Source organism: Phaethon lepturus, unplaced genomic scaffold (genome assembly GCF_000687285.1).
Source record: "Phaethon lepturus isolate BGI_N335 unplaced genomic scaffold, ASM68728v1 scaffold34208, whole genome shotgun sequence".
Classification (NCBI taxonomy): domain Eukaryota; kingdom Metazoa; phylum Chordata; class Aves; order Phaethontiformes; family Phaethontidae; genus Phaethon; species Phaethon lepturus.
The window spans coordinates 67,391-91,116 of record NW_010560394.1 but is presented as its reverse complement, the minus strand read 5'-3'; the positions used below and the strand labels follow the sequence as shown (position 1 = coordinate 91,116).

Genomic DNA, 23,726 nt, shown 5'->3' with positions numbered 1-23,726 from the left:
CATCCACCAGAAGCTGTGGCCCTGCCAAGCGTACAAGTCCCTGTGATCCAACACCACTATCCTCCTGGAGGAAGAAAACCAGCTGGCAGTAAGGATGGACCCAACGGGCAAACCAGCGCTTGCCCAACAGCCTTCAGTACCAAGAAGCCAGGAGCTGGGAAGAATCTTCTGCCGTATGGAGTTCAGCTCAGTAACCGTGGTACCTCCTTCACATACCTTGAGAACTTAGGATTAATAGGGAGATTTTTCCTGAAAACCTGGAAAAGTCACCTTACTGAGCTTATAGACAGACACTTAAAAACCACCATAGTTTTTCTCCCATCAACACTGCCTTTATCTTACACTGTGACCCCCAGGGTGCCATTTGCAGAGGACGGGCACAACCCCCAGCCCTTCTTCCACCTGCCTGAGCAAGCCAAGCTCGCTGGGTGCCTTCCTTTCATTTCCATCTGCTCAGGCAGACCTGTCTTCCAGAGGATGAACCAGGATTGTACACAATCGCCCCAAAGGAGCTTTTCAAAGCCTTGGGATGATGGCATCAACATTTCCTCCTCCAGCTGGAAGTACGATGCCCAGCGCCGCAGTGAGGGGTCTAAGTCCCTGCCCCGTCCCGGGGTTAAGCCCAGGCAGCCGTGGCACTCGCGTGGTTAACGCCCAGCTTCCACATCTAAGAGCGCGCCCTAAGCTCTGCAATAAGGGGAGAAATAAGCACTTTCAGGATGTAATACATTAGATCAGTTTTCAACATCTAATTTAGGTTGAAATTAATTACACCCTAGAAAAGCTTCTTTCTCTCTAAGGGATTCTGGACAGCAGGCTCAGGCAGTGACATTCCTGTCGTCTTGACGAATCCCGCACCTTGCGATCAACAAGGCAGGCACAAGTCTTTCTCTGCAAACCCATTGCACCCATTCTTCTATTTTATTAATTCACCTAATTCTTTTTTCCATCATGACTTATTCTAAACCTTGAATACACAAGGCAGTATCAAGTCTGCAGCTGCCTACATCTCCTATTCATCTTTTTCTTTCAGAAATCAGTTCAGTATCATCTTCCATTTTGAAAGCTTATTCAGGCCTTGCTAAGCCAGTTTCGTATGCCAGGTGTCAGACAAATTCTGTGTTCCCCCAAAGTGTGCAGATGGGGAAAAGCTCCTCCCAGCTCACATGGGCATGCTGTATTTCCATCAATCCCCCACACCTTCTCTTGTTCCAAACTACTGTCGTGAAAACGAAATATTCATCCAGATTCAGAAGAAACATCTCAGCCTCCCCCTCACCATCATCTCCGGCTGGAAACAAACAGAAGTCAGCATGGCACGTGCCAGTTCTTCCCTTACTCCCCTCTCCTGATCTCCCCCGGGTAAACTCCTTGGCTGATCAATGTTTTTCCCCAGCTCACAAGTCCCTGCCCTTTGCAGGCTCGGCCTGCACCACCTTCCGTGCAAGCTTCTCCCTCTTCAGTATGGGAAACTGCCAGGCGATTTCTCCATCTTTGATAAAAGTTCAGACCTCCTGTATGCTACTGTCCTCAAGACTTCTCTTCTTGATGACTTCATAAACTAGTTACCTTACTATTTACATACACACGTGCACATTTTGTTTACCATTTACCAAAAGCAAGACCAGAAATTACATCTGCTTTTAGTAGTTCAAAGACGATCTGGGTGGATAAGCCAGAGCATGGTTTAGAGGGGAATGAGATACTAGTTTGACACCCAGTTCTCTCTCAAACATCACACTGCATCTTTCAGACTGGAAGTTAGTTTATGAAATAAAATCCACGCCTATACTGTTATTTCATAAAGTTGATACTTGGGGATTAGATTAAGATCTCGGCACACAAACAGCCCCAGCACCGAACTCCAGCTCATACCGCATCCTGCAAGGCAGCTCCTGCCCTAAGGGAGAAGTGCTCGGTGCTGCTGTGCTGTTCACACTCCGCAGCTTGCAGAGGTGGGAAAGGCCTGGAAGACACATGCATGTGTTCTGGAAACTAAGGTTTCCCCATATACATGTATTCCCATTCTTAGTTAAGGTCCAAAGCTTAATTAGAGGTCAGACCTTAAAGTCTAACCCATAATAGCTGCTGGAGTGCTGATGCCTTAAGCTTCCAACTCTGGAAGTTATCAGATACAAATTTGCCTATGTAGGAAACAGGCTATCAGGAATATTAAGCACAGCATTTTCACTCCATTCAGCATTAACTCAACACTGCATTCCCATTTACAAATACATACCATTACTAGGCAGAAATGCAGCACCTGTGTTTTTAAAAACAGCATTACCACTACTTTACCTTGGCTTCTGGACTCCTCAGGAGATTCCTCAGGTATGTGTTTGGGCAGATGAAGTTTCCTCACCTGCTTATGCTCCCCCATTGAAAGGAGGGGAAGTTCCTCCTTCTTTATTTGTTTTTCTTTTACTTTGGCTTGGGGGGCACATGGGCAGGAGGGGTTGGTTCATGTCGAAGGTTAAGGGCTGAAAGATCTTCCAGTGAAACAACTCCACTAAAAAAGTGGATCGCTACCTTACAATACTGGTACCATGCTCTCCACCACCAGGGAAACTACAAAGATGCTTTCCAGTAAGGAAACACCCTCAACTCTTAAAAATGCTGCCTGTGCTTCCAAAACCCCAAGCCATCTCCTTCCCCACCCCCCTTGCTTTACAATACATGACAAATTCCTGCCCTCCGTACACTGCAGCACTGGAAACCACCACAGTATCTTGCTGTATTAGTTCTGCTGCATTTAACGCATGCGAGCAAAGCAGAAAACTACTCCTCATTTATCCTGTGCTCACACTGAGACTCACACAGCACTGCCAGTACCCTACCTGTTGAATTTTAGAAGACAACACAAAGCAGTTTCCACCAAACTGTCCTATAATGTCTCATCTGTGCTTCTGCATTTAGTGCTTAGTTGCATCCAGCACACGAAGACAGAAAATATCCCAAAGTTCAACCCCAGCACAAAATTTCCTGCTGTTTTGTGCATCTGTGATAGCAACATCTACACACTGCTAAGCTTCAAGGGTGAGAGTTGCCTTTTCCTATATATTTTGAATTCACTTTCATTTGCAGGCCAAAGATGACGATCCTGGTAACTTGTGCAGCCAAGTGCTAGCTCTTTACAGGCAGCAGACAGCAGTTTATTCTTCAGGTCCTCACGGTAACAGCGATGACTCTGTCGGCTAGTCTCCCACTGCCTCCCAAACACGAGAGCGGTCTGCGACAGCGCTGCCGTTGGCTGAAGATGATGTCCATGCCAGCCGGGCTGCAGAGCGTGTGGCTGCACGGCCGGGGGACAGAATACGCCGCACCATCAAAAAAAGGAGCAGCGGTCCCTCCAGGGCCACCGGCACGAATTGCACCAGGCAGCCCCAGCTGGCAGCACCGTACTAGAGGCTGCTCCAGACCAGGGCTCTGCCAAAACTGGCCCCAGCAGCAGACTGGAGACCTGCGCTCCCACGACACATACATGCAGACAACGCAATGCGGGAAGGAGCAAAACCCAGATGGGCCTCCCGACCAAAATCTGAAAAGTAGGGGATCAGTTACATATCAGAACCACATTTTAGATCAATAACATTTTACTACTTTTTTTTTTTTACATCAATGGCTTGAAAAAATTTTATTTGATGTCAGCAAACATTGGAAATCATAGAAAAATGAATTATGTAGAATTTCACAAAGGAATTTACCCCACTATAATTCCTCAAACAGTAAAATAATTCAAAACCAAATGTTACTTTTCAGTGGCTAAGCAATTTTATAATGCTATGAACATTCATCACAGTAAGTGTGCTGAATAATAGAAAACAGGCAAAAAAGACATTTAAAATATTACTTACAACAGCATTATTACAACATACTTTCTTTAAAATCCCAACGAGTATTTTATCACTTCAAAAGCTATACAGCATTTCCATTATATTTGCAAACTTAACCTTATACATCTTTTAAAATCTTGAAAAAACTTCTTTTAAGCAATCTATAAGCAGTTAACAAAATTGATAAAATCTACATAATGGAATACTATACACTCCAGTATAAATTTTATTTTAGGAGAATATGAATGTAAACACTCATTATTATACAACATGCATAGACTATACTGACCTTCCATCTTCTGAACTGTAACTTTCACTGCAATTGTGCTTTACTATCAACAGGAAAAGCTGCATTAATCCAGGGAGTGGCAGAAAGTATTTGCTTTAGGGGCATTGCACAAGATCACTAGATTTTGACTTGCTGAATACAAGCTGGAGCTAATAAAAATAATTTTTCTTTTTTTTTTTCTGTGAAGAGTAAATATCAGGCCACTCATTGCTGAATGGGCTATGCATAATTTTATACAGATTTGAAAAAAACGCATTATCAGAAAAATCTTCTATGACATTTTTGCACTTCGTTGACTTGGAGATTTGTGTTCACAAATCCAGTGATCAAGTTAGTGTAATGCACTGTTTGGCTCATATTTGGTGTGCAAGAATACCAACAGTATATTAGCAATTTAGAGAATAAAAACTGAAATTTAAAGTGACAATGAGCGTATTTTAATACATAATGTTTCAGATGTATTTGTACAGGAAAGAAAAATGTTTGTTAGGACATTGCTTTAAGAGAATAAGAGTTTCACTCTTATAATAACTATTAAAAAAGTGTTCTAGTGGATACTTATGGGGTCTTCCTGGTTGCAAACTTGTAAAAATATATTAAGAATTCATTATCCCCATTGGTATTAAATATATCAAGACACAACCATTGTGGTTGCACTACCAGTTATGGCTACTATGGTCTTAAGCATCTGATTGTACATTGTTGCTATATTGTTAAGCACAACTGAGGCATGTATTTTTTTTCCCTTGGTTATAAGATTATATTACAAAAATTGATCACTGTTTCAAACCAGTTAAACACGAATATTCAAGTAACAAGGTTGTTTTAATGGATAAGCGAAAAAAGAAGTTACCTAGCACTTTACACAACTACATAAAAATTAAATAGAACAAATGAAATTTGTTTATGCATATGCAATACACTTTTATATCTTTAAGATTTCTAAAACTAAAACTTAAACTATCATTTTCTTTAACGATACCATATTTTGCACAATAACTTATACTTAGGAGAAATAATTTTCCATTTTCCACAAAATATATATAATTATGACATTCACATTGATAGTTTAAGAAACAAAATTTGAGTGAATATTCTATCTTATGCAGTTATCTTTGTGGACCCTTCTATTCAGAATGCAACCAGTTGATGTATCTAATGCTTGACCCATTTAAAAAAGAAAAAGAGGGTCTTCACCTAAACAAGACCAAACCATTTAAACTTTCAAAAGCTAAAATGATTTCATCGCATTTAAAAAGATAGTTAAAGAGAACGTAAAAAACTAAACGTTTAAAATACAGTGCTATTATATTGTATGTATCATCTACAATAAGATAGCAGTCAACTGAAAAGTAATTAAACAACTTTTTTCTTCCTAATATCATGAATTCTACATGTTTCCCCCTACCCCTTAGGGATGAAGCCAAAACACAACTTTTCTGATCATAAAGTGGATAGATTTGAGGGCAAAAACCGATGAGAAGTCCTCACGGGTAACTTCACTGGCCAGCAGAAGCCTCTCCTGCTGAGTTTCACCAGCTGGGATGGCAAGCTCCCACAACCCCCTCACACTGGTGAGATCCGTCTCCATGCATTGGTACCAGCAGGAGGCTTAATACTAGAGTATTTCTAATGAGCGGCATTGCTTTACACCAGAACCATCAGCTGAATTCACAGTGCTATTTGCTCATCTTTAATCCTAATTCACACTGGCTAACAACTAGTGTCCTTTCCCACAAGAGACTCCCAACTCCAACTGGCACAGGACTGAAGGGACATCTGCAGGGCCACCATCAGAGTAGCCAGTTCACATGAACAGCTGTAGAGATGCTGCCACAAAATTGGGATTACAAGTTTCCTATACAGAGGACAGGGAATAGCTCCCTTCCATCCTCCCATCACCTCAAAGGATCTCTCTGGAGCTACCAGAATGAAACTGCTCAGAAACAGTTTCAAAGTGTCTGAAACAGGCCCATGTGGGGCTCCACACTCTAGCTTGCCCTAAGAAATGCCCATCTGCTCCTTTGTCTGTGTGTTGTTGCTTGATTTCTGATGCTGAATTACCTCCCTCACACAAGGCCCAAGGAGAAGACCCACCTCAGCAGTATGTGAGGCCACCTCCCCTGCCTTTCTTTGGGTTGTGTCTACACTGCAGGAGGTGCAGTCACAGCTGGCTCTGTTAGCCAGCTGGCATTAGCCTACCTCATTTAGCTGCAGAGAACAGAGCCATCACAGCACACAACATGGCACAGCCCAGCAGCTCAAACATCAGCACCAAGTTCCAGGCTAGACTCTGAGCTACAGCACCTTAGCTGCAGGCCAGGACATGGACTAGCTCATTTCAGGTTGTGTTAAGAGAGGCTGGTGCCATACATTGCTGTGAGCCATCTTGGCTTGAACCCTCTGTAGAGGAAGTGAGGCAAGGAAGGTCTTTTTTTCCACCTGCAAAGACACCTGGTGGTTTCTTCCAACATCATGAAATTAACCATTTTTAAATGCTTTGTGACTAGTGTTATTTTGCAGCTTTCCGCTGGACAAGAAGTAATACTGCTGCTTCTAGCTTCTCTGAACACTGTGCTCAGCAGTCAGCAACTACCTTGTTCAAGGTGCAAAGTCCTCATACAGGACTTTCAAGAACAGCTCAAGTTCAAGCCAGCTAGATAGGCCACTGCACAGGTCATCTGAGCAGAGGGCTGGGGATCTGAAAGCTGCATGCACCAAGTATTTGGAAAAGCACCTCTTAGATTTTAAATTGCATATTTTGGTTCAAAACATGAAAGCGATGTGTGCTTCAGAAGGGTTAAAATGGCCAATGAAACTAACCCAGTTCTTCTCCATTAAACTTCTGAGAGACCAAAAACTACACGAAGGTTGAATTTTGTCCTCCAACCTTCATCCAGACATCCAGTGGGAAAATAGTTTGATGTCTTTGGCAAACAGAGCTCTGAAGAGGAATGAGACACTGGGACAGAAAGTGACCTATGATAGCCAAATGTAAAAAGGCACATATTCCAAAAGGAGAGGCACCAGATAAAGTTGTTTTGACTTAATCCCGCAGAGGATCAGGAAAAAGAAAGTTGTGTAGCACTCATTTAACAAGTTACAATGCAAATGCTGAATGCGAGGGGTTAAATAGCGTATCAAACAGTTTCAGGTTACGTATTCCCTTTTGCACTAAATAAAAGCCATTAAAATATACAGGAATAAAATGCTCAGTTAGGGAGCTTTCTATGAAGCAAGAACACACAAATACAGTGGAAAGAATTGCACAAACCAGAAGTGTAATGAGTTACGTTTACAACCTTGGACTAACCAAACCTTAGAAATAACATTTCCTATCACTTTGCATTACTCAAGATTGCTTGTTAACATGCCCTGTCATTTCAGAACAAACCTGACACCACTGGCATGTGCACAGGCCTCTCCTTTATAGAAAGCTCACTAATAATAGTGTCATCGTAAGAATACACAGGAAGCGGAGACCACAAGGCCATGCAGCAATATGTACTCATACCCTATGGACCAAGTATTATAAGAACTCCTAATGTGTAGAGTTACTGTGGGGCTGCTAAGGAGCTCCTTGTTTGCAGGTTGGTCAAAATTTACAGATAGGTGTTACTGGTTCTAGAAATCCTCATGCTTAGCAGGACATTGATGAAATGGAGAGCTCAGCTACCTGGGTGCTTTTGAACGAAAGTGGAGGCAGTATGGAGGAATGAGGGGAGATTAAGGCAGATGTAGCACAGGACTGGAAGCGTTTGCCTTTTTTTGGTAATAGCTGCTTGTCCACAGATATGATGCAGATGGCTGTTCTGAGGTTTGCTAATACCTGATATCCTGGATAACACAGTAGTCAACACAAATTGTTCTAGGCTACAGCACCTTCTCACGAAGCAGATGCATATCTGACATCAAGAACAGAAGTAGCCTGGAGGGAAGGGGGAAAGGGGAGAAAAAGGAGACGTTTAGTTTAAAAATGAATACACACAGGCTTTCTTGCATCTCCAGACTTCACCCCAGATCCACAGTACTGAAAGAGACAAGACAGACAACTCTGGCACATGGGAGGAATTGCAGCAGCTTTCCCTATTCTGAGCCACACCAGGGAAAAAAACAAACAAAACAAACTGAAACAAACACACACACACACACACACACACACACACCCCCCAACCCAAACAACCCAACTGCAGCCACTTGCTATGAAAACACACTGAAGGGGAAAGCCCAGAGCAGTGAGAGGGCTGATCAAGCTTTTACTAGGCTGGCAGCCAGATAGGCAAGGCATAGCAGGAAAGAAAGCACCCAAGTGACTTCAGTGTTAGGCCAGCAAAGTCTTCTCCTGGTTACTGCTGACTGAGTCCACCTGATGACCTGTGCAAGTGCTCTCAAGAGCAGGCACCAGCTGCATGGTACTGCACAGCTCAGGAGGGACTAGGATCACCACCTCCTAGCCCTTACAGATCACTTATGTGATAAGCCCAACAACATTTCACTTTACTTCCAGAACTGCTCAGACAAGCAAGTGCTGACTGGGTGTCCATGTTACATCTGAAGGCAGGAGCACCGCATTTACAGCCAATCTGATGTGCTCAGAGAGCATGGTGGCCATTAGATGTCCACTGTGTGACACTCCTGTGTCCCTTCCTTGTGCATTTTTATAAAAAGCTGCAGGCCTGATAGTTAAAAACCCCTCGATGCTGCCAGCACCCTCTTCCTCCCACCCATGACACATCAGTTCCTACCATCCAGAATAGGCTTCATCAAGAACCACAAGCTAGTATAAGGCATACATGGTATGTCATGGCTGGCAGCTCGCTGCCACCCTGCCTGGCTCCTGCCTGTGTCAGCCTGGTACAGGCAGGCTCTGCCCTCATCCCTTACTGTACTGCAGGGCACAGTGAACCGCCTGATTCTCACAATAGCTGCCTTTTCTCTAGGCTCTGCAACTATTCCCACCAGCCTATTGTTTCGGTCGCCTTTCCACCACTCAGCACTTGCTCAGTTCCAGCCTGGGCGCTTTCCAACACTACTTCGGGGATCATGACTGCTGCTCCACCAGCCATTTCACCAGACCTTGCTGTCATGCCTCCACTCTCCCTCCTCCTCTTCCTTTGCTAACTTGGCTGGGATCCTTATTGCTCCAGTATGCACACACTTGGCCACATCAGAACACTCCAGTTCCTCCTGCAACCCAACACATTTTCTTCCTATCTTGAGAAGCAAGGGTGCATTTGAAGCCAGGAAGAATCTCAGAGGGCTCACAGAAAAAACGCTCTGCACTGCCAGCAGATACAACTCTACTGGTCACAGGAAAAGACAGCGACATGAGCCACCCATTTGAAAGATCAAATGGGTGGCTGTGTACTAGTACCATTGCTGCTTTGTTCTACCTCTCAATTCGGAAGAATGGGACAATTTCATTCACACCCTTCTGAAAAGGCAAGTTTTTTGAGTTTGGTTTTGTTCATCTGTCATATGTTTGGACTTAGTCCCCAAATATAAGCATCTTTGATTAACACATTAGGATTTGCGAAGGAGTGGTGTTCTGCTCTCTGAATGCCTGAACAGCGACGTACAAGTGAGCCAACCATAATCACGGCAACACAAACATACAGTACACTGAGAAGTCTTCAGTCCATGTGAGACCAAAATTTGCCTTACACTGTTGACTGTGCTTGCATTGAGAAGATAGGGCTTTTGTGCCACACTGTCTTATAAAATTAGGCCAAAGGGAGCCCTAGATCAGACATTTTTAACAGGCAAACCTCTAGCGGGGTTTTCTTTTGCAAGACTCTGTTAATATTACATTTTTGTAACTAGCTTTCATATTTAAACATTCTACAGTCTCTTAGTTAACTTTAAACACACATTGTCTTTGGAGAAGTGTTATCTCCATGAAGCTCCATCAAGGAGATGCTGTTTCTAAAATTTTTGACTTCACAGAAACTGCTGTAAAATTAAGAAAACTTTGTCTCTAGGTAATTCCAGAGTGAACAGTTTCACACACTCGCCTTGTTTATAGCTTTCTTCCCCAAGTGAAACCACTCAGTTGTCAAAAATAAAAGAGCAAGCTTTGCCTCGGAAGACTGTACAGTCCTACAAAGCCAAACCTAGAACAGCTTGGAGAACTGAGTGCAGGGAAAACATCCAAGTGAGATAAAGGTGTATGGGATTTTGGCAGCAAGAGGCATTAAAATGTCCATGTGCTGATGAGATACAGATACTGTCAGAGTGCTGCAAGTTAACTGTTCTCTTTCCACTTTCATATATGTCTGGAATTCCCAGTTCCCAATATCAGTACTGGAATCTGTATATCCAGAGGAAGTGAAATATGCTCAGATTGAAGATTGTCAAAAATGGCTTTTGCAAAGAGTGTGTGTGTATATATGTGTGTGTGTGTGTATACACACACCCCCCTCATTTGAATTGAGCTCAGATTGGGAATTTTATGTGACTTTTAAATTGGATTTACCTCATCTTCCTCTTCAGACATTTTAGTGGAATTATCAGGGGATTTTACAGGCTTCTGGCTATTGGTTCCATTTGCCTCCTCTTTGCCATGCTCTGCCTCCCACTCCTGTAGAACTTCATCTATGTTGAAACGACGTCGATAATTTACAAAAAAGTTTTTCACTTGCACCACAGATTTGTTTCCAATCACATCAGAGATTGCCTGAAAGTCTCGGCCGTATTTCCGGATTGCTAAAAGCAATAAAAAGACAAACAAGAGCAATGTGTTACTTCCACAAAGACCACAAATCAGGTTCAAGTCACAGCATAAGGATCCAAAGCTGAACTTCTGTCAAGGTTTCAAGCCTTTCTCAGATTAATCCAGGAAGAAAAAAAGTCTAAATTGGGCAAGAGACACAGTCAAGACTAGCCCTGGAGAAGAAAATAGAGGTGTAGTAGAGATGGGCAGAGCCAAATCTAGAAGACCTGGGTAAATCTGCTTGTACTACTTGAGACATTACACAAGCAAAGAGCATAGCAGTGACTCAAGTGGAGTTTCACTTTCTGAAAAGCTTGGACAAGCAGAGATTATTTGCAAACATTGATATGGTGAAATTTATACTGCCCAGGGAGGGGAAAGAGGCAGGGGGAGTATTAATTCCTTGTTCAATTCCGTTCTTTGTGCATTAATACACAGCAATGTCAAAATCCTTCATTAGCCACTGAAGGGAAACACAGCTCTGAAATGCAGTTTTGATTATCACCAGGTGAAGTACAGACAGACTTGTAGTGCCATACCTTGCACAGCAAGGAGCTGCTCATCTGTGGTCCAACGTGCATTAAATTTCTGAACAACCTAGACCAAAAAAAAATTAGGTACCTTCATTTATATAAGCAAATATTTTCACTTGTATCTGAGCTCATAAAAGCCTCACAAAAACACAACACTGAATTAACTGCTAGTCAAACTCTGTAATTCCTTTTAGTAGCAACAATGCTTTCAACAAAAAATTGCATATGGCATCCATTCAGTTAACTGTGACATATGCTGCGCCTTAAGTCATGGTAATACAGAAAGATAGGGAATGGTCCAAGCAGATAACCAACAGCCACACTCCTCCAAAGCACCTACTTGTTTTTATCACAGACACCCTCTGTAATCTCAGTCAAATTATTTCCAGCATGAGGTGCCAGAGTTGGAAGGAAAACAGCAAAAGCACCAAGTGCCAAGAGAAAGATGGGCCATTAACATCCTCTCCTACGTTTCTCCGTATTTAGAGCAAAGCAACTACCTGTCTCACAGGGGCATACAGATACACCACTGACAGAACATGGTATATCTGGGATATCTGTACTTCTGTTAGAAACCACTTTCACATGTTAAACACTGCTCTTTCTTCTCATCTCCCATCTGCCATTTCCATTACACAACAACAGTGAATATGGTAATGGCCTTGATTCACACAGACAACGAGTAGGACATTGGTCCTAGCTGACTGGCAACAGTAATAGCCCTGGTATGTAAACACAGATTAGCATTTATCCCCACAAAAAACAAGGGTCAGAAAATGATCCTACCTCTGGAAGTCTGTATTGTTCTATACCACCTTCAAGTTTTTCTTTGAGTGCGCTGTTTGTCTGTTTGATATTCTGAATCTGAAAAGAAAGTTTCATCCCTTTACCAAGGACAAAAAGACTTCTTTGGAGAAGCCTTCTCCCAGCAGCTCTGGCTGGAACCCCATAAGCTCAGGATTCCAGTTTTCCTCATAACCTCCCTTTTCCAAAAAGAAAGTTTCTTATATTGGAATAAAGGAATGCAGGAGCAGCTGGCACATCAGGAGACCCCACTTAATTTATTCTATCCTGTCCGCAAGTTATTTGGAACAAGAACTGCCCCAACTTCCAGGTCTGTATAAAGCCCAGCATAGCAGAAAGGCCCTGTTCACAGCAAGTAATGAATCAAAGACTGCTAGAGAGCTCTGCTTCTCCCAGAGTGCCAAGCAAAAGGCTTTAGGCCAAAATACCAATTCTATTAAGTTTAATAAAGGTCTCGAGCCAGATCTCTGCTTTAAAAAACAGTGAAAATGTTCAGATCTAGGAAAGAAACTCATGTAGTAAATCTGTCTTTACTAACAGATATTTGAAAAACGTTTAAAAGACAGATCCATCAGGGAAGCAGAAGGTATGTAGGGAAGTTTCTATGGTGCCTAAGAAAGAATGAACCAAACATATTTGCCTGTTTCAAAAGTAACAGGCAAATAATAATAATAGGAAAAAGCAAAGGAAACTGCTGCAGATAGAAATCAGATACTGCTGAAACCAGTGTCTTCTGAGGGAAGTTCATAGTTAAAACAGGGAACTCTGAACTGCAGGAAACACTGAACACCAACAAATGTTCTTTCAAGCCAATGTTATGGACTTTTCCTTGCTTCCAGTTAGGTAGAAAGTAGGCTTGCCCATAGAACTGAAGCATAAGAGATGCAAAACACAGGGCTGCATTAGTTTATAGCACAAGGCTAGCAGCTTATCAATTCACCCACATAATGATGTGCATCATCACTCTCAAGCTACAAATTCCTGTAAACTCTCCAGATGGGACAGGCACTACCACCAAAAATAGCAGTTATTCTTGAACTATCCCATCCATACCTGTCGTTTGATTGAGACTAATTCCATGTCCAGTTGTCTGAGTACAGTGGTAGCAGCTGTTGCATTGGCAGAAACGGCCTCCACATCTTCTTGGGAAAGGAACATTCCTTTGGGAGGTTTCCTCTTTGCTCTGTTCTTGGCCTGCGTACTGTGCTTCTCCTTCTTCACCTGAGGAACGGTTTCAGCGGGTGGCACCTGGCAAACAGCCATCATTTTACAAAACTAGATGATCTTTAAAAGTCCCTTCCAACCCAAACCATTTTGCAATTCTATGACTTTTAGCCATCCTCAAAGCTTGGAGAATGAAAAAGGTAGCTTGCAAACAAGTAGACAGTTTTGCTTTAAGTGGCATGTCATACAAATACAGTCTTATACAGTCCCTCCTTTCTTCTAGGCAGCTTTCAATGTTTACGGAGATACTGGTTGTCTTCTCTGTCCATTCTCATTTTGGGAAACAAATGCCCAATTTTTCACCAGTTATTCTGGTTATTTTCAAATGCTCCAAAACCTCTCTTCTGGCTTTCATCGCCAGGCCTGAACATGCCAGTTTAACTGAGCACCAGAAGGAAACAAAGTGGAGTTTGGAGACAGGGGAAGAACACAACTAGAAGAGTTTACAGAGACTTGTTTTTCCTACATGCCAGACAGGAGAAGGAATAAACCAAATTTATTTAAAGGCTAAGGATAAAGGAGCGAAGTGACTACAAAGTAATTCTTAGATCGTTACACAGTTTCTTGGAAGCCAAGCTTTCTTGCATAGCACCAATATATCAACTGTTCTGTTAAACTAATGCAGTTTTGCCCACAAATAGAATTTAAGTCTCCTTTGGAAAAGGGAGTATTTCACACACCACTAATTATATTTATGCCTCCTCTCTAGAGCAAAGAATTAGGTGCACACCTCTAACAGGTAGATTAGCTAGGACACTATAGTACAGATTCTTCAAGAGCACATCTGATTCTCTAATACCAAAACAATTTCTTCCAGAAGTTATTTTCAACAAGCAACTCATACCCAAGATTTATTACCCAGTGGCTGGAGCCTGGCCAAGCACACAGAACAGAAGGGTGGCAGGGAGAGAAAAAGCAGAGAGGAGGCCGCACATCTGAAATCCTCTACTTGATCACTGCCGGCTTTAAACATATTGGCTTCACTTAGCCCTATTGTTTCCCTCCTAATTTGCAGCTACATGTAGTTTCTACACAGTTTGCAGCACTTGCTCATTACTGAGCATTAAAACGCTCTCATTCAAACCCACACAAGGCTGAGCACAAAGCCCCATGTAAGCATGAGGTTCTGCCTCCCAAAGACTGGAGGACCCCAGCACAGCTGCTGGCAGATAAAAGTTTGCACCTTCTTCATGAGCTCAACAGCCAGAGCCACACAGAAGCAGTAATGTGGAAAATGACCTGCTCCCAATTTCTTTCTTCCTCCCTTTAGTGCAAAGGACTCCATGAGAGACAATGCCCAAGGCAAGCCCAGGAGCAAGAGATAACTACTGCAGGATGGATACCCTATCTCTTTTTGCAGAAGGGAGTGGGGAGGAAAAAACAGACTGGTTTAGCTATGAAAGTGTGAGGTAAGCTCTACACTCTGCTTCAGAAGTGAGCACTCTGGTAACTGAGCTGGGTAAATTATTCAACATGGATAGACATTGGAGATTTATTCATATTTCATCTACATACAAAGTTTCACAGGATCATGCAGTAAAGCCTCACAACAGGTTCAGGCTGTAGGTTGACCAACATGCAATGCCGACAGTGCAAATATCCCAGAAACCTCAGTATTAAGGGAAAATGAAAGCAGTTTCAAATGGTTGTTTTACACAGTTCAAAGAATGTGAACTTTTTTTGTGTTGCGGACAAGAAGCCAGAGCTCCAGCAGAATGGTTTCTGACAGCTCCAAATGTCTCTAGGCCCCGGTGGTATTGCACAGGCTCTGAAAATCTGAATGTCTACCCTAGCTTGGAAACTCTTGCTTTCCTGGCCACACACATCTCTCTGTAGAATTAAATAAATTCATGAAAACCAGAGAGAATTAAAATGCAGGGATTTAGCAGTGTTTCTCAGTTTATTTAGATATTGCCACTGCTATCCAGCATACTTCAGTCTTACAAACCCTTTAATACAAAAAAGGTTCCCTTCCCTACACACTTCACGATGTAAAAAGAAAAGACCAAGCTATCTCAAGACATGTAAAAGCAGAGGATGAAACGGGAGACATTTCCAGGAACAGGGAAGATGTGGAGAAAGCAGCTCTAGTTCATGACCTCAGCGTTATGGAGTCGCTATCTGAGGAAACCTGAACAGCTGCACTAACACTGAAAGTACCAAAAAAAAGGGAAGATTCCCCCTCCAGTGATCCCCAAAAGAGGAAACAGACAGAGATTTCAGATACTCTGAAAAACCCCAGTATTACTCGGCAAGTCATACAGTAACTGACATGTCTCAGAGCTGGAAAAACCACCTCTGCAGAATTGGGACAGGGAGGTTCTTTACGGTAAGAGTCCTGGGCTGGTGGTTATCACCAACCCTGGTACGTCTGACCACATCATTAAAAGAAACGTTAACGATCAAGAAAGAACATATTCCCCTCCTGGATACCTGCTCTCTCTCTCAAGGTATTTTCAACCAGCCCCAGGCTCAGGTACTGCAAAATCAAATCAAATTAACTCTGAACAGGCTATGCAGCTTGTCAGCTTCATTTCAACCACCAGTACAACCCCTGTCCACAAGAGCCCACACAAGGCTGCCCACCAATGCATGCACAGACAGACTGCACACGCTCCATGAGTTTTGGTGTCCTCTTTCAGATCGGTTAGTGTGCCATGGCCTGTATTAGTGTGACAGGGAGGGCAGGCAGCCTCCTCCCATACCAGATAATCTACAAAAATATCTTCATGGTAGCTATCAGCCATCTGCTCCGGTTTGGCCTTACAACAGAGGAAGCCAAGTTGGCAAAGAACTATCTTTCCCTCTTCTGCAGCAGGTTCAGAGCATGCCAGCATGGTAGGGAAGGAAGCAATAAGGGGGACTGAAGGGAGGTCTCTTACAGATGCAAGCTTTCAAAGAGCTTACGGAGAAATCCAAACTTGGAAATTTATTAAAATAATGGGAAATGAGGTAATAGTATTAATTATTCACAAGACACACTGGAGAGCTGCAGTATGCAGCTCTAACTTAGCCAAGTGAGAACACTTCGAGTTGCTATGTTGCTGAGGCTTTTGAGAACTCAGCTTCTTGTAAGGGTGAACATGAATGGCCTCACATCCACTCTGCTCCTAGGAAGTCATCAGGGATGCCAGTTCCTTTGGTGGAAGTAACAGCTAGGCTTTTCTGTAAAGTCTAGAGAGCACCTTGGCATGGCTGAAGAACAGACTAGAATGCTGTGATTCTTCAGTTATTTCCATTCAAAAAAATTTATTAGAGGAATCAATCTCACTGACAGTGACTGACAAAGCAGGTGCTCTAGGCCCTTGTTTTTGCTCGTGTGCAATTGTGTTTTTACATAATTTGAGGGTTTTTTCCCCCTACGTATGCTCTTTAAAAAATTTTTTTTTGAAAAATTGAAAGAGAATGACTGTGGGACAGAAATCAGGCTACGAGAAATCAGGAAAGGGAGCTCCTTCAAGGAAATGCAGCCTTCAGGTAAACATCTTCCTGTAGCACTCACACATACAATCCATGCTGCTGCTGAATGGCAAGGCTTTTTTATTTAGTAACAGACAACCAGCAGGTTATACACATGAAAATAAAGTATGCACTTTCCTGTTAAGCATCACAGACTAGGTTTTCAAAATTGTTGTATTTGTGTGGCTCTATTTTAATCTAAAATTGTATGCCCACTTAAAATGAAGTATTTGAAATGAGGTGCAAGTACTATGTTTTAAGTAGAGAAAATATTCTGTTCTTAACAGCAGGTGAAGGCCCCTCTGCCAGACAAAATGAAATCGCCACACAAAAGCTTTCTCCTCTACTGTTCACCTCTGTAGTTGCAATCCTCATGCCACTGAAATCCTCAGAACTACTGCTGAGGATTTCAGTACATCAGAAATTTACCTTAGATTCTTATCTACACCTTAAATTCTAAGGTGTAGATAAAGATGCTCTTGCTAGTCTATGTACAACAGATTAAAGGATGTATTTCCCCTCCACCAAGCCATCTTAGTGGGGACAGAGAATCATAGAATAGTTTGGGTTGGAGGGGACCTTTAAAGCTCATCTAGTCCACCCCTCCTGCAATAAGCAGGGACATCTTCAACTACAGCAGGTTGCTCAGAGCCTAGTCCAACCCGACCTGGAATGTTTCCAGGGATGGGGCATCTACCACCTCTCTGGGCAACCTGGGCCAGTGTTTCACCACCCTCATTGGGAAAAATTTCTTCCTTCTGCCTAATCGAAATCTGCTCTTTTAGTTTAAAACCATTACTCCTTGTCCTATTGCAACAGGCCCTGCTAAAAAGTCTGTCCCCATCTTTCTTAAGTACTGAAAGGCTGCAATAAGGTCTCCCCGGAGCTTTCTCTTTTCCAGGCTGAATAACCCCAACTCTCTCAGCCTTTAAGTGCAGATATAAGTGCTTTTACTCCATATGCACACAGTTAGGTTGATTTAAACCATCACTGAAGGTGATTCAAGCTAGCACAGACAACCTTGAATCAAAGGGACTAGAAACATTCACACAGTACATTATCATGGGACGGCAAAGTCTTAAATTTTCCCAGCTCCATCTATAACAACTTATTTGTCTATACTTGTCTTCATCTACGAATAAATCTGAAGACAATTCTTTTCTTGTATGACAACTATACAAAGCACAAATAAAGAAAATTAGATACTGTCAGCTTCTACATGAAGTAGCTGGTAAGTAAACACTTTCATTTGTACAGTAGTAAGAAAAGAATTATACCTCCTTTTTGCTCTCTTTGTTTTGTTCAACTTCAATATCAATAGGGTTATTTCCATTTGCTTCCTCCATTTCATCCTCACTGGAAGACAAAAGCAGACAGTACTGTATTAAGTTTGTGAGGCTCTCTATAAATAGCATGCTAAAAGAAATGCTTGGATGCAATAGCAAATCCAACAGCGTTCCTTAGTTTTATTCCCAGGGTGTTTTTTTTACAGGGTTGAGGTGATGTTTTTTTGGTTTGGGTTTTTCGTTTATTTTTGGTTTAAGTCAAGAAATTCTTAATTGTAAAGATATTGAGGACGATGTATTGGAAAGACAGACTTCTCATTAGTGTACTTAGGCAAAATAAGCCTGCTCAGATGAAAGGAAATTGATTACAAAGTTATCTTTTAAAGAACATGGAACATTGAGCATTTTAACTTTAGGCAAACTGAGACAGAAACAAAGACTTAGAATTACAGCAAGTAGCTAAAACACAGATTTCATACAATTCCTTAACATTTAGCAAAACAGACACGCACAAGATGAACTCTCTCAAGAACAAGCATAAAAAAGTTTGGGGTTTGGGGTTTTGGTTTTTGTGTGGGATTGTTTTTGTGGGGTTTTTTGTTTGTTTGTTGTTTTGTTTTTGGTTTTGGTTTTTTGTTTTTTTCAGTGACAGCCTCACATTTCATTCTTCCCTGGAAAAGAAAAAGAGGTTATCAGTTACAAAATAGTAATAGGCATGAAATGGGGCCACACTGAAAGTGACCTTGACACACCTGGCCAGTTTGGCTTCATTGACATTTTAATCAGACATTGTATCGAATATATTTTCACCACTTAGAATTTTTGTACTGTACACAACTAAAGTTAATTGCATCATTTGGGATGATGCCCAGAAACAGAGAAATAAGCTGACCTAATCAAACCGCTTTTTTTTCTTTTTTTTTTTTTTTTTTTTTAATTAAAAAAATAAACCTATTTTGTCACATCACACTTTATAGCTTGGGATGAGGAACTTCAGCAAGTGCAGGTACATAACAGTGCCAGCACACAGCAGGGCTGTGCAGAGAAACCCCAACAGAAGCTGCGCTACGCTGCTGGGGTGCTGGAGCCAGCCAGGGTGCATCTGCACAGGAGCAGGGGATAGCAGGCACAGAGGGTGCTAGTGGGTGCTAGTGAGTATGGCTGCAGTACCGGCACTCACTCACAGCTGTCTCCCTGCTGCAGCAACCTCCCATGCAGACACAGTCTAAGGAGGAATGTACTGCTAAGGTGGCTTGAGCTGGCATCCATCTCCACAACAGCAGTCACTTACACGCCATTCCTACTCTCCCAAGCCACCTGGCTCACGAGTCAATTCACAAGATATTTAGTTTGTGTAATCATGATTCCAGGGAATAAACTCACAATCACCCCTTCCCAGAGCTGCATACACAAAGCCCCTTGCATACAACTAAGGACAGCTACTGAAAACCTAGTCCCAAATGCACTGGGAGCTACTTTAGTGACAATCTGAGGGGTTGGGGAATTTCCCTGTCTAGCCATAGAAGAAATATAGCAGTATTCAAGTGAGGTAACTCAGATTGCCTCACCTCTTAACCCCATCTCCAAAAGACCTTCCTTGTGTTCTCACCTAGGTTCAGATTTCAGCCCTTCTGCAAAGGCCAAAACCCCACAGGCTTCACTGTGCTCGTAGTTTGCTCTTCTATTCCAGCAAGTTCCCTAGACATGAGCTAGATCAAAACTCACCCACTCATTTCTACAGTTTTAGACATTGATCACTATTAACTGAAGAACATTTCTGAAGCTCTGCCAACACCCATTGGCACAGTACAACCTCAAAATCTGGGCACCCCAACATCACCCAGCTTTGCTTCCACACCTTGCATGGCTGCACTGACAAATCCTCTGGGGCTGTAGGGGTTTGACTATTTTACATAATGGAGGGAAAGAAGGGAAATAAACATCAAGCTCATGGCCTGGTGCTTAGCTTGCTGCAGATATAAACCAAATTACGCATTTCCAACCCAGCTGCCTTTCTCAAAGGTTACAAAATTACAGCACATGGCAGCCCATACAGTTGTTTCCCATCACCAGATGGTCTGGGGTGCTGCTTTTTCCAGCAAACAGGCATAAGTACCAGAGAGGTGTATTTCCAAATAGCAGTAATTTAATTTATGAGCACAGAACAAAAACAGAGAGGTAGTATTAAAAGATCCCAAACAACATAGTACAAGACAAACACATACCCCTTATAACAGATCTTTTCCTCCCTCATAACTTAGTAGGAAAATTAAAATAAATTAAAAAAAGGACAGGGAGAAGAAAAACCGAGACAGCCTTTGCAGACAAGGGAAAAGAACAGAATGGGAAAAGAGACTCAGGTCAGAGAAAGCCAACCAAATACTGGACAAGTTGCCTGGTAGTATTCTCCCTGGCCCTGCCTGTTAAGCAAGCATTGTTGATCTAGTGGAGAGATGGGACAGGTTAAATGAGTCAGTGGCATACTACAGCTCAACCCTGGAAAGACATTTCTTCCCCCTTCCCAAGCAGAGCTTGCTCACATGCACTGGAGCCACACAGCTCCCTGGGAAGTGCTAGAGCAGCAACTCCTTTGAGGGTAAAGCTTTTGCAGAATTTTGCCCAATTACGTTAGGAATCTTCTAAAGCCAGACACACCTCAAGTTTGGCCTGCAAACACATTAACTGCGTTTTAGAGCAGGTTGACAATGCACCTGCGTCAAGCAGATGCAGTTGCTGCTGTTCAGAGGGGTTTTATCACCACACACACCTGAGGGCACCACATCTCTGAGGCCATCACCTCCAGAACTAGACAAAGTCACCAAGTGGCAGTTCTAACTGTACAGATACTTCTAGCAACACACACAAGGCCACTGGCTGACCTATCTTCAAGCATTTGTATAAGTATCCAGGAGGGTGAACTTGCAAACAAAGCCACACAAGCAGAGCCAAGCTCATCTGCTTAAGTTCAGTGGCTAGTGACCTCCCAAACACCACCACCCTCACCCAAATCCCAATGCACCCAGCACTCCTTGGGACACCTCTGCCAGAAAACTCATCCTAAGTTCCCCTGTACTACCCTCTTCTCAGTCACTCAAAACCACAGCCTTCCCTTCATCCTTCTCAGGGAATAGAGCCTAGCCTGACAAGTCTTATAAGTTTTCTAAGTAAAAGGCAGGGAAAGGGTCTGTGTGTGCATATGCACAGGCTGAGAGGTGCTGCACAGGATCCTGTTCCCCACCAGGTGCATGTTCTCACTCTACTGAGCATCACATGAAGGAAATAAAGGCAGATTTCTAGCTCTTTCATTACTTCCTTTTACTGTCCTGCTTATCAGCTTTTCTGGCTCTGCTGACAACAGTGCCAATCAGCTTGAAAACGGTTTTAATTTCATTTTCTCCACCCTCAAGCAGTATCAGAGAAAAAGCTTCTAGAGTGATGGGATGGTGACCACTGCACTAGAGGGCAATCAGGAATTGCACAGTGTTGAAAAAGGGAGCACACCTAATTGCCAACAGATTCCTTTTGGTTTTAAGCAAAGCAAAACATGCACAGCAGGGAAAAGGGGTGGGGAAAGAAAGTGTGGTACCAGGAAAGATTTTGGGGAAAATCCTATATCTAGTTTCTTACAAGCTGACAGGAATCTCTGGAATAGTCTGAAGAAATCAGTGTGCATCAATACACAGCCTTTCTGCTTGCAAACCTACCTTTCCTCACGTTCCCTTTTTTGTTTACGAGCATGACGGTCCATCACGCTAGTTTTAGTCCTTGTCTTCTTCCAGGAGTAGTAAAATTTCACCAGGCTGGCTATTGATTTGTCAGGAAGCTGTAAATTAAACATGTATCCTTTTATATGTTTATATGTAAAGTATCCCCAGGAGTTCATATGCAATTGGTCTGTTTTTGTCAAGGAACATCTGATCTCTCTACATTGGATCCTCTCAAAGGCTCAAGCAAGGCAGTTCTGCAGACTTTCCAAAAATTAGCTATGGGGGAGTGTTTCAGGTTAGTGCCTACTATTTAGAACATCAAAATCTCTAAAGAACATCTCAGCAAGCCTCCACTCACCAGCCAGGTAGCTGGTTTCCTTTAGAATAGGGGAATATAGCAGGAGCAAATCCAAAATGGGGTCTTGAAACTGAGATAACAGTTTTAAAAAGCCAACAGAGGCATGTGTAAGGAACCGCAGGAACTGCTGAATTGCAGGCTATATCCCAAGCATATCTTTGATGTTTGGTTAAAAAGGCTTATTCGCACCATTCACACGATGAAGTCTATTCAAAGGTCTCAACAAAAAATGTTTTCAAAAGGTGAAACACTACTGCATGGTGAACTGAGGATATAGGAACACATGAGTCTCGGAATTTTTTTTTTTGTCCTATTCCACTAATGTCATTGCCCTCCCGTAGCTATGAATGAAGAGACTGTCTCCAAAAACTGTAAAACTCCATTAAGACTAATTCTCTACTTCTGAGGTACCCTGTATGGTTTTTCTTACACAAGACTTCTACAACACAAAAGTCCAACCTTTCTTGCTGAATAAAACATGTTTTAGGTAAATGTCCGATTCAGCTTGGAGGGCAGGATGGGTGGGGAATAAAACAAAACTGTGAGCAAGAGCCAGATCTCTCTTATTAAGATACTGCAGTTTAAGTCTTCACTTGAGATAAGCCTGGTTCTCAGACTGCAGGTTGACTTTAAGGTCCTAATAATGGATCGCACCAAAACTACCACCCTGGCCCACAGCTGCACACAGGCATAAATCCATCTGTGCTGGCAAAGCACAGGTGCTAACTCAATGTTGTGCTGCCAACAGCCATGCAGCAGGCTGGTATGATGGAATTAGAGAGTTCCACAGAACAAACTCAGTTCGTGACAAAGATCCACTTGGCTACAAACACATGCTGAGAGCACCAAAATATCAGAACCAGCTCTGGTAAATAACATAACTCACTTTTCATTCTCTGGCTTCGATGATTTCTCCCCTCAGTTCCAAGCTGCTCTGGTGCTAATGGGGCAGCACATATAAACTAACAACTAATGTGCTCCTGAGCCATTGATTCCTGTCCCCTGCTAAACACAAAGCTTCATGCCATTTAATTCCTTTCATGCAGGATGGCTTTTCTGGGAGCAACAGTAAAAAAATATCATTACCTAGGGAACAGTGCATGAGCTTGGCATGCCTGTATTGGAATGCACTTTGGTGACAAGAGTCATGCTTCTGCACATGAACAAAATAGAGAATTTCTTGCTACAGTGTTTAACCAAGCAACAGGACAGTGTTTATGTTCTCTTTTTTGCCAGGACATTGTCCACCCCCTTTTTTCCCCCCTATCTAAGAACAGAGAAATAAAGAAGAGAACAGCTTCACCCTTCAAGGGTCCACAACTTTCCAGTCTGTATCAGCTGTCCATAGGATGTGCAAGCCCTGTCATCTGACCCAAGCCAGTGGGAGATCCTAGGACTCCAAGAACATTTGGAAACGAACACCAGTGAAAGAACATTCAAGGAGGACATGAGGAGAACGAGCCTCTTCCTGCCACCCTTTTGAAAAGGGACCTGACAGTTTTCCTGCACACTTGGAAGGCA

General features: G+C 42.6%; 1 protein-coding gene across 1 annotated transcript in view; it reads right to left on the bottom strand.

Moving 5' to 3' along the window:
* Positions 1 to 7,485: 7,485 nt before the first annotated feature.
* The window catches only part of RCOR1 (REST corepressor 1), a gene marked incomplete at its 5' end in the record, with an annotated part of 42,637 nt that continues 26,396 nt past the window's right edge, over positions 7,486 to 23,726 (bottom strand). The window contains 7 exons of the mRNA XM_010293657.1: positions 7,486 to 8,050; positions 10,598 to 10,827; positions 11,374 to 11,431; positions 12,154 to 12,231; positions 13,225 to 13,419; positions 18,132 to 18,210; positions 21,845 to 21,963. Coding sequence (XP_010291959.1) covers positions 8,009 to 8,050; positions 10,598 to 10,827; positions 11,374 to 11,431; positions 12,154 to 12,231; positions 13,225 to 13,419; positions 18,132 to 18,210; positions 21,845 to 21,963 — 801 coding nt within the window. The remainder of the gene's footprint in view (positions 8,051 to 10,597; positions 10,828 to 11,373; positions 11,432 to 12,153; positions 12,232 to 13,224; positions 13,420 to 18,131; positions 18,211 to 21,844; positions 21,964 to 23,726) is intronic.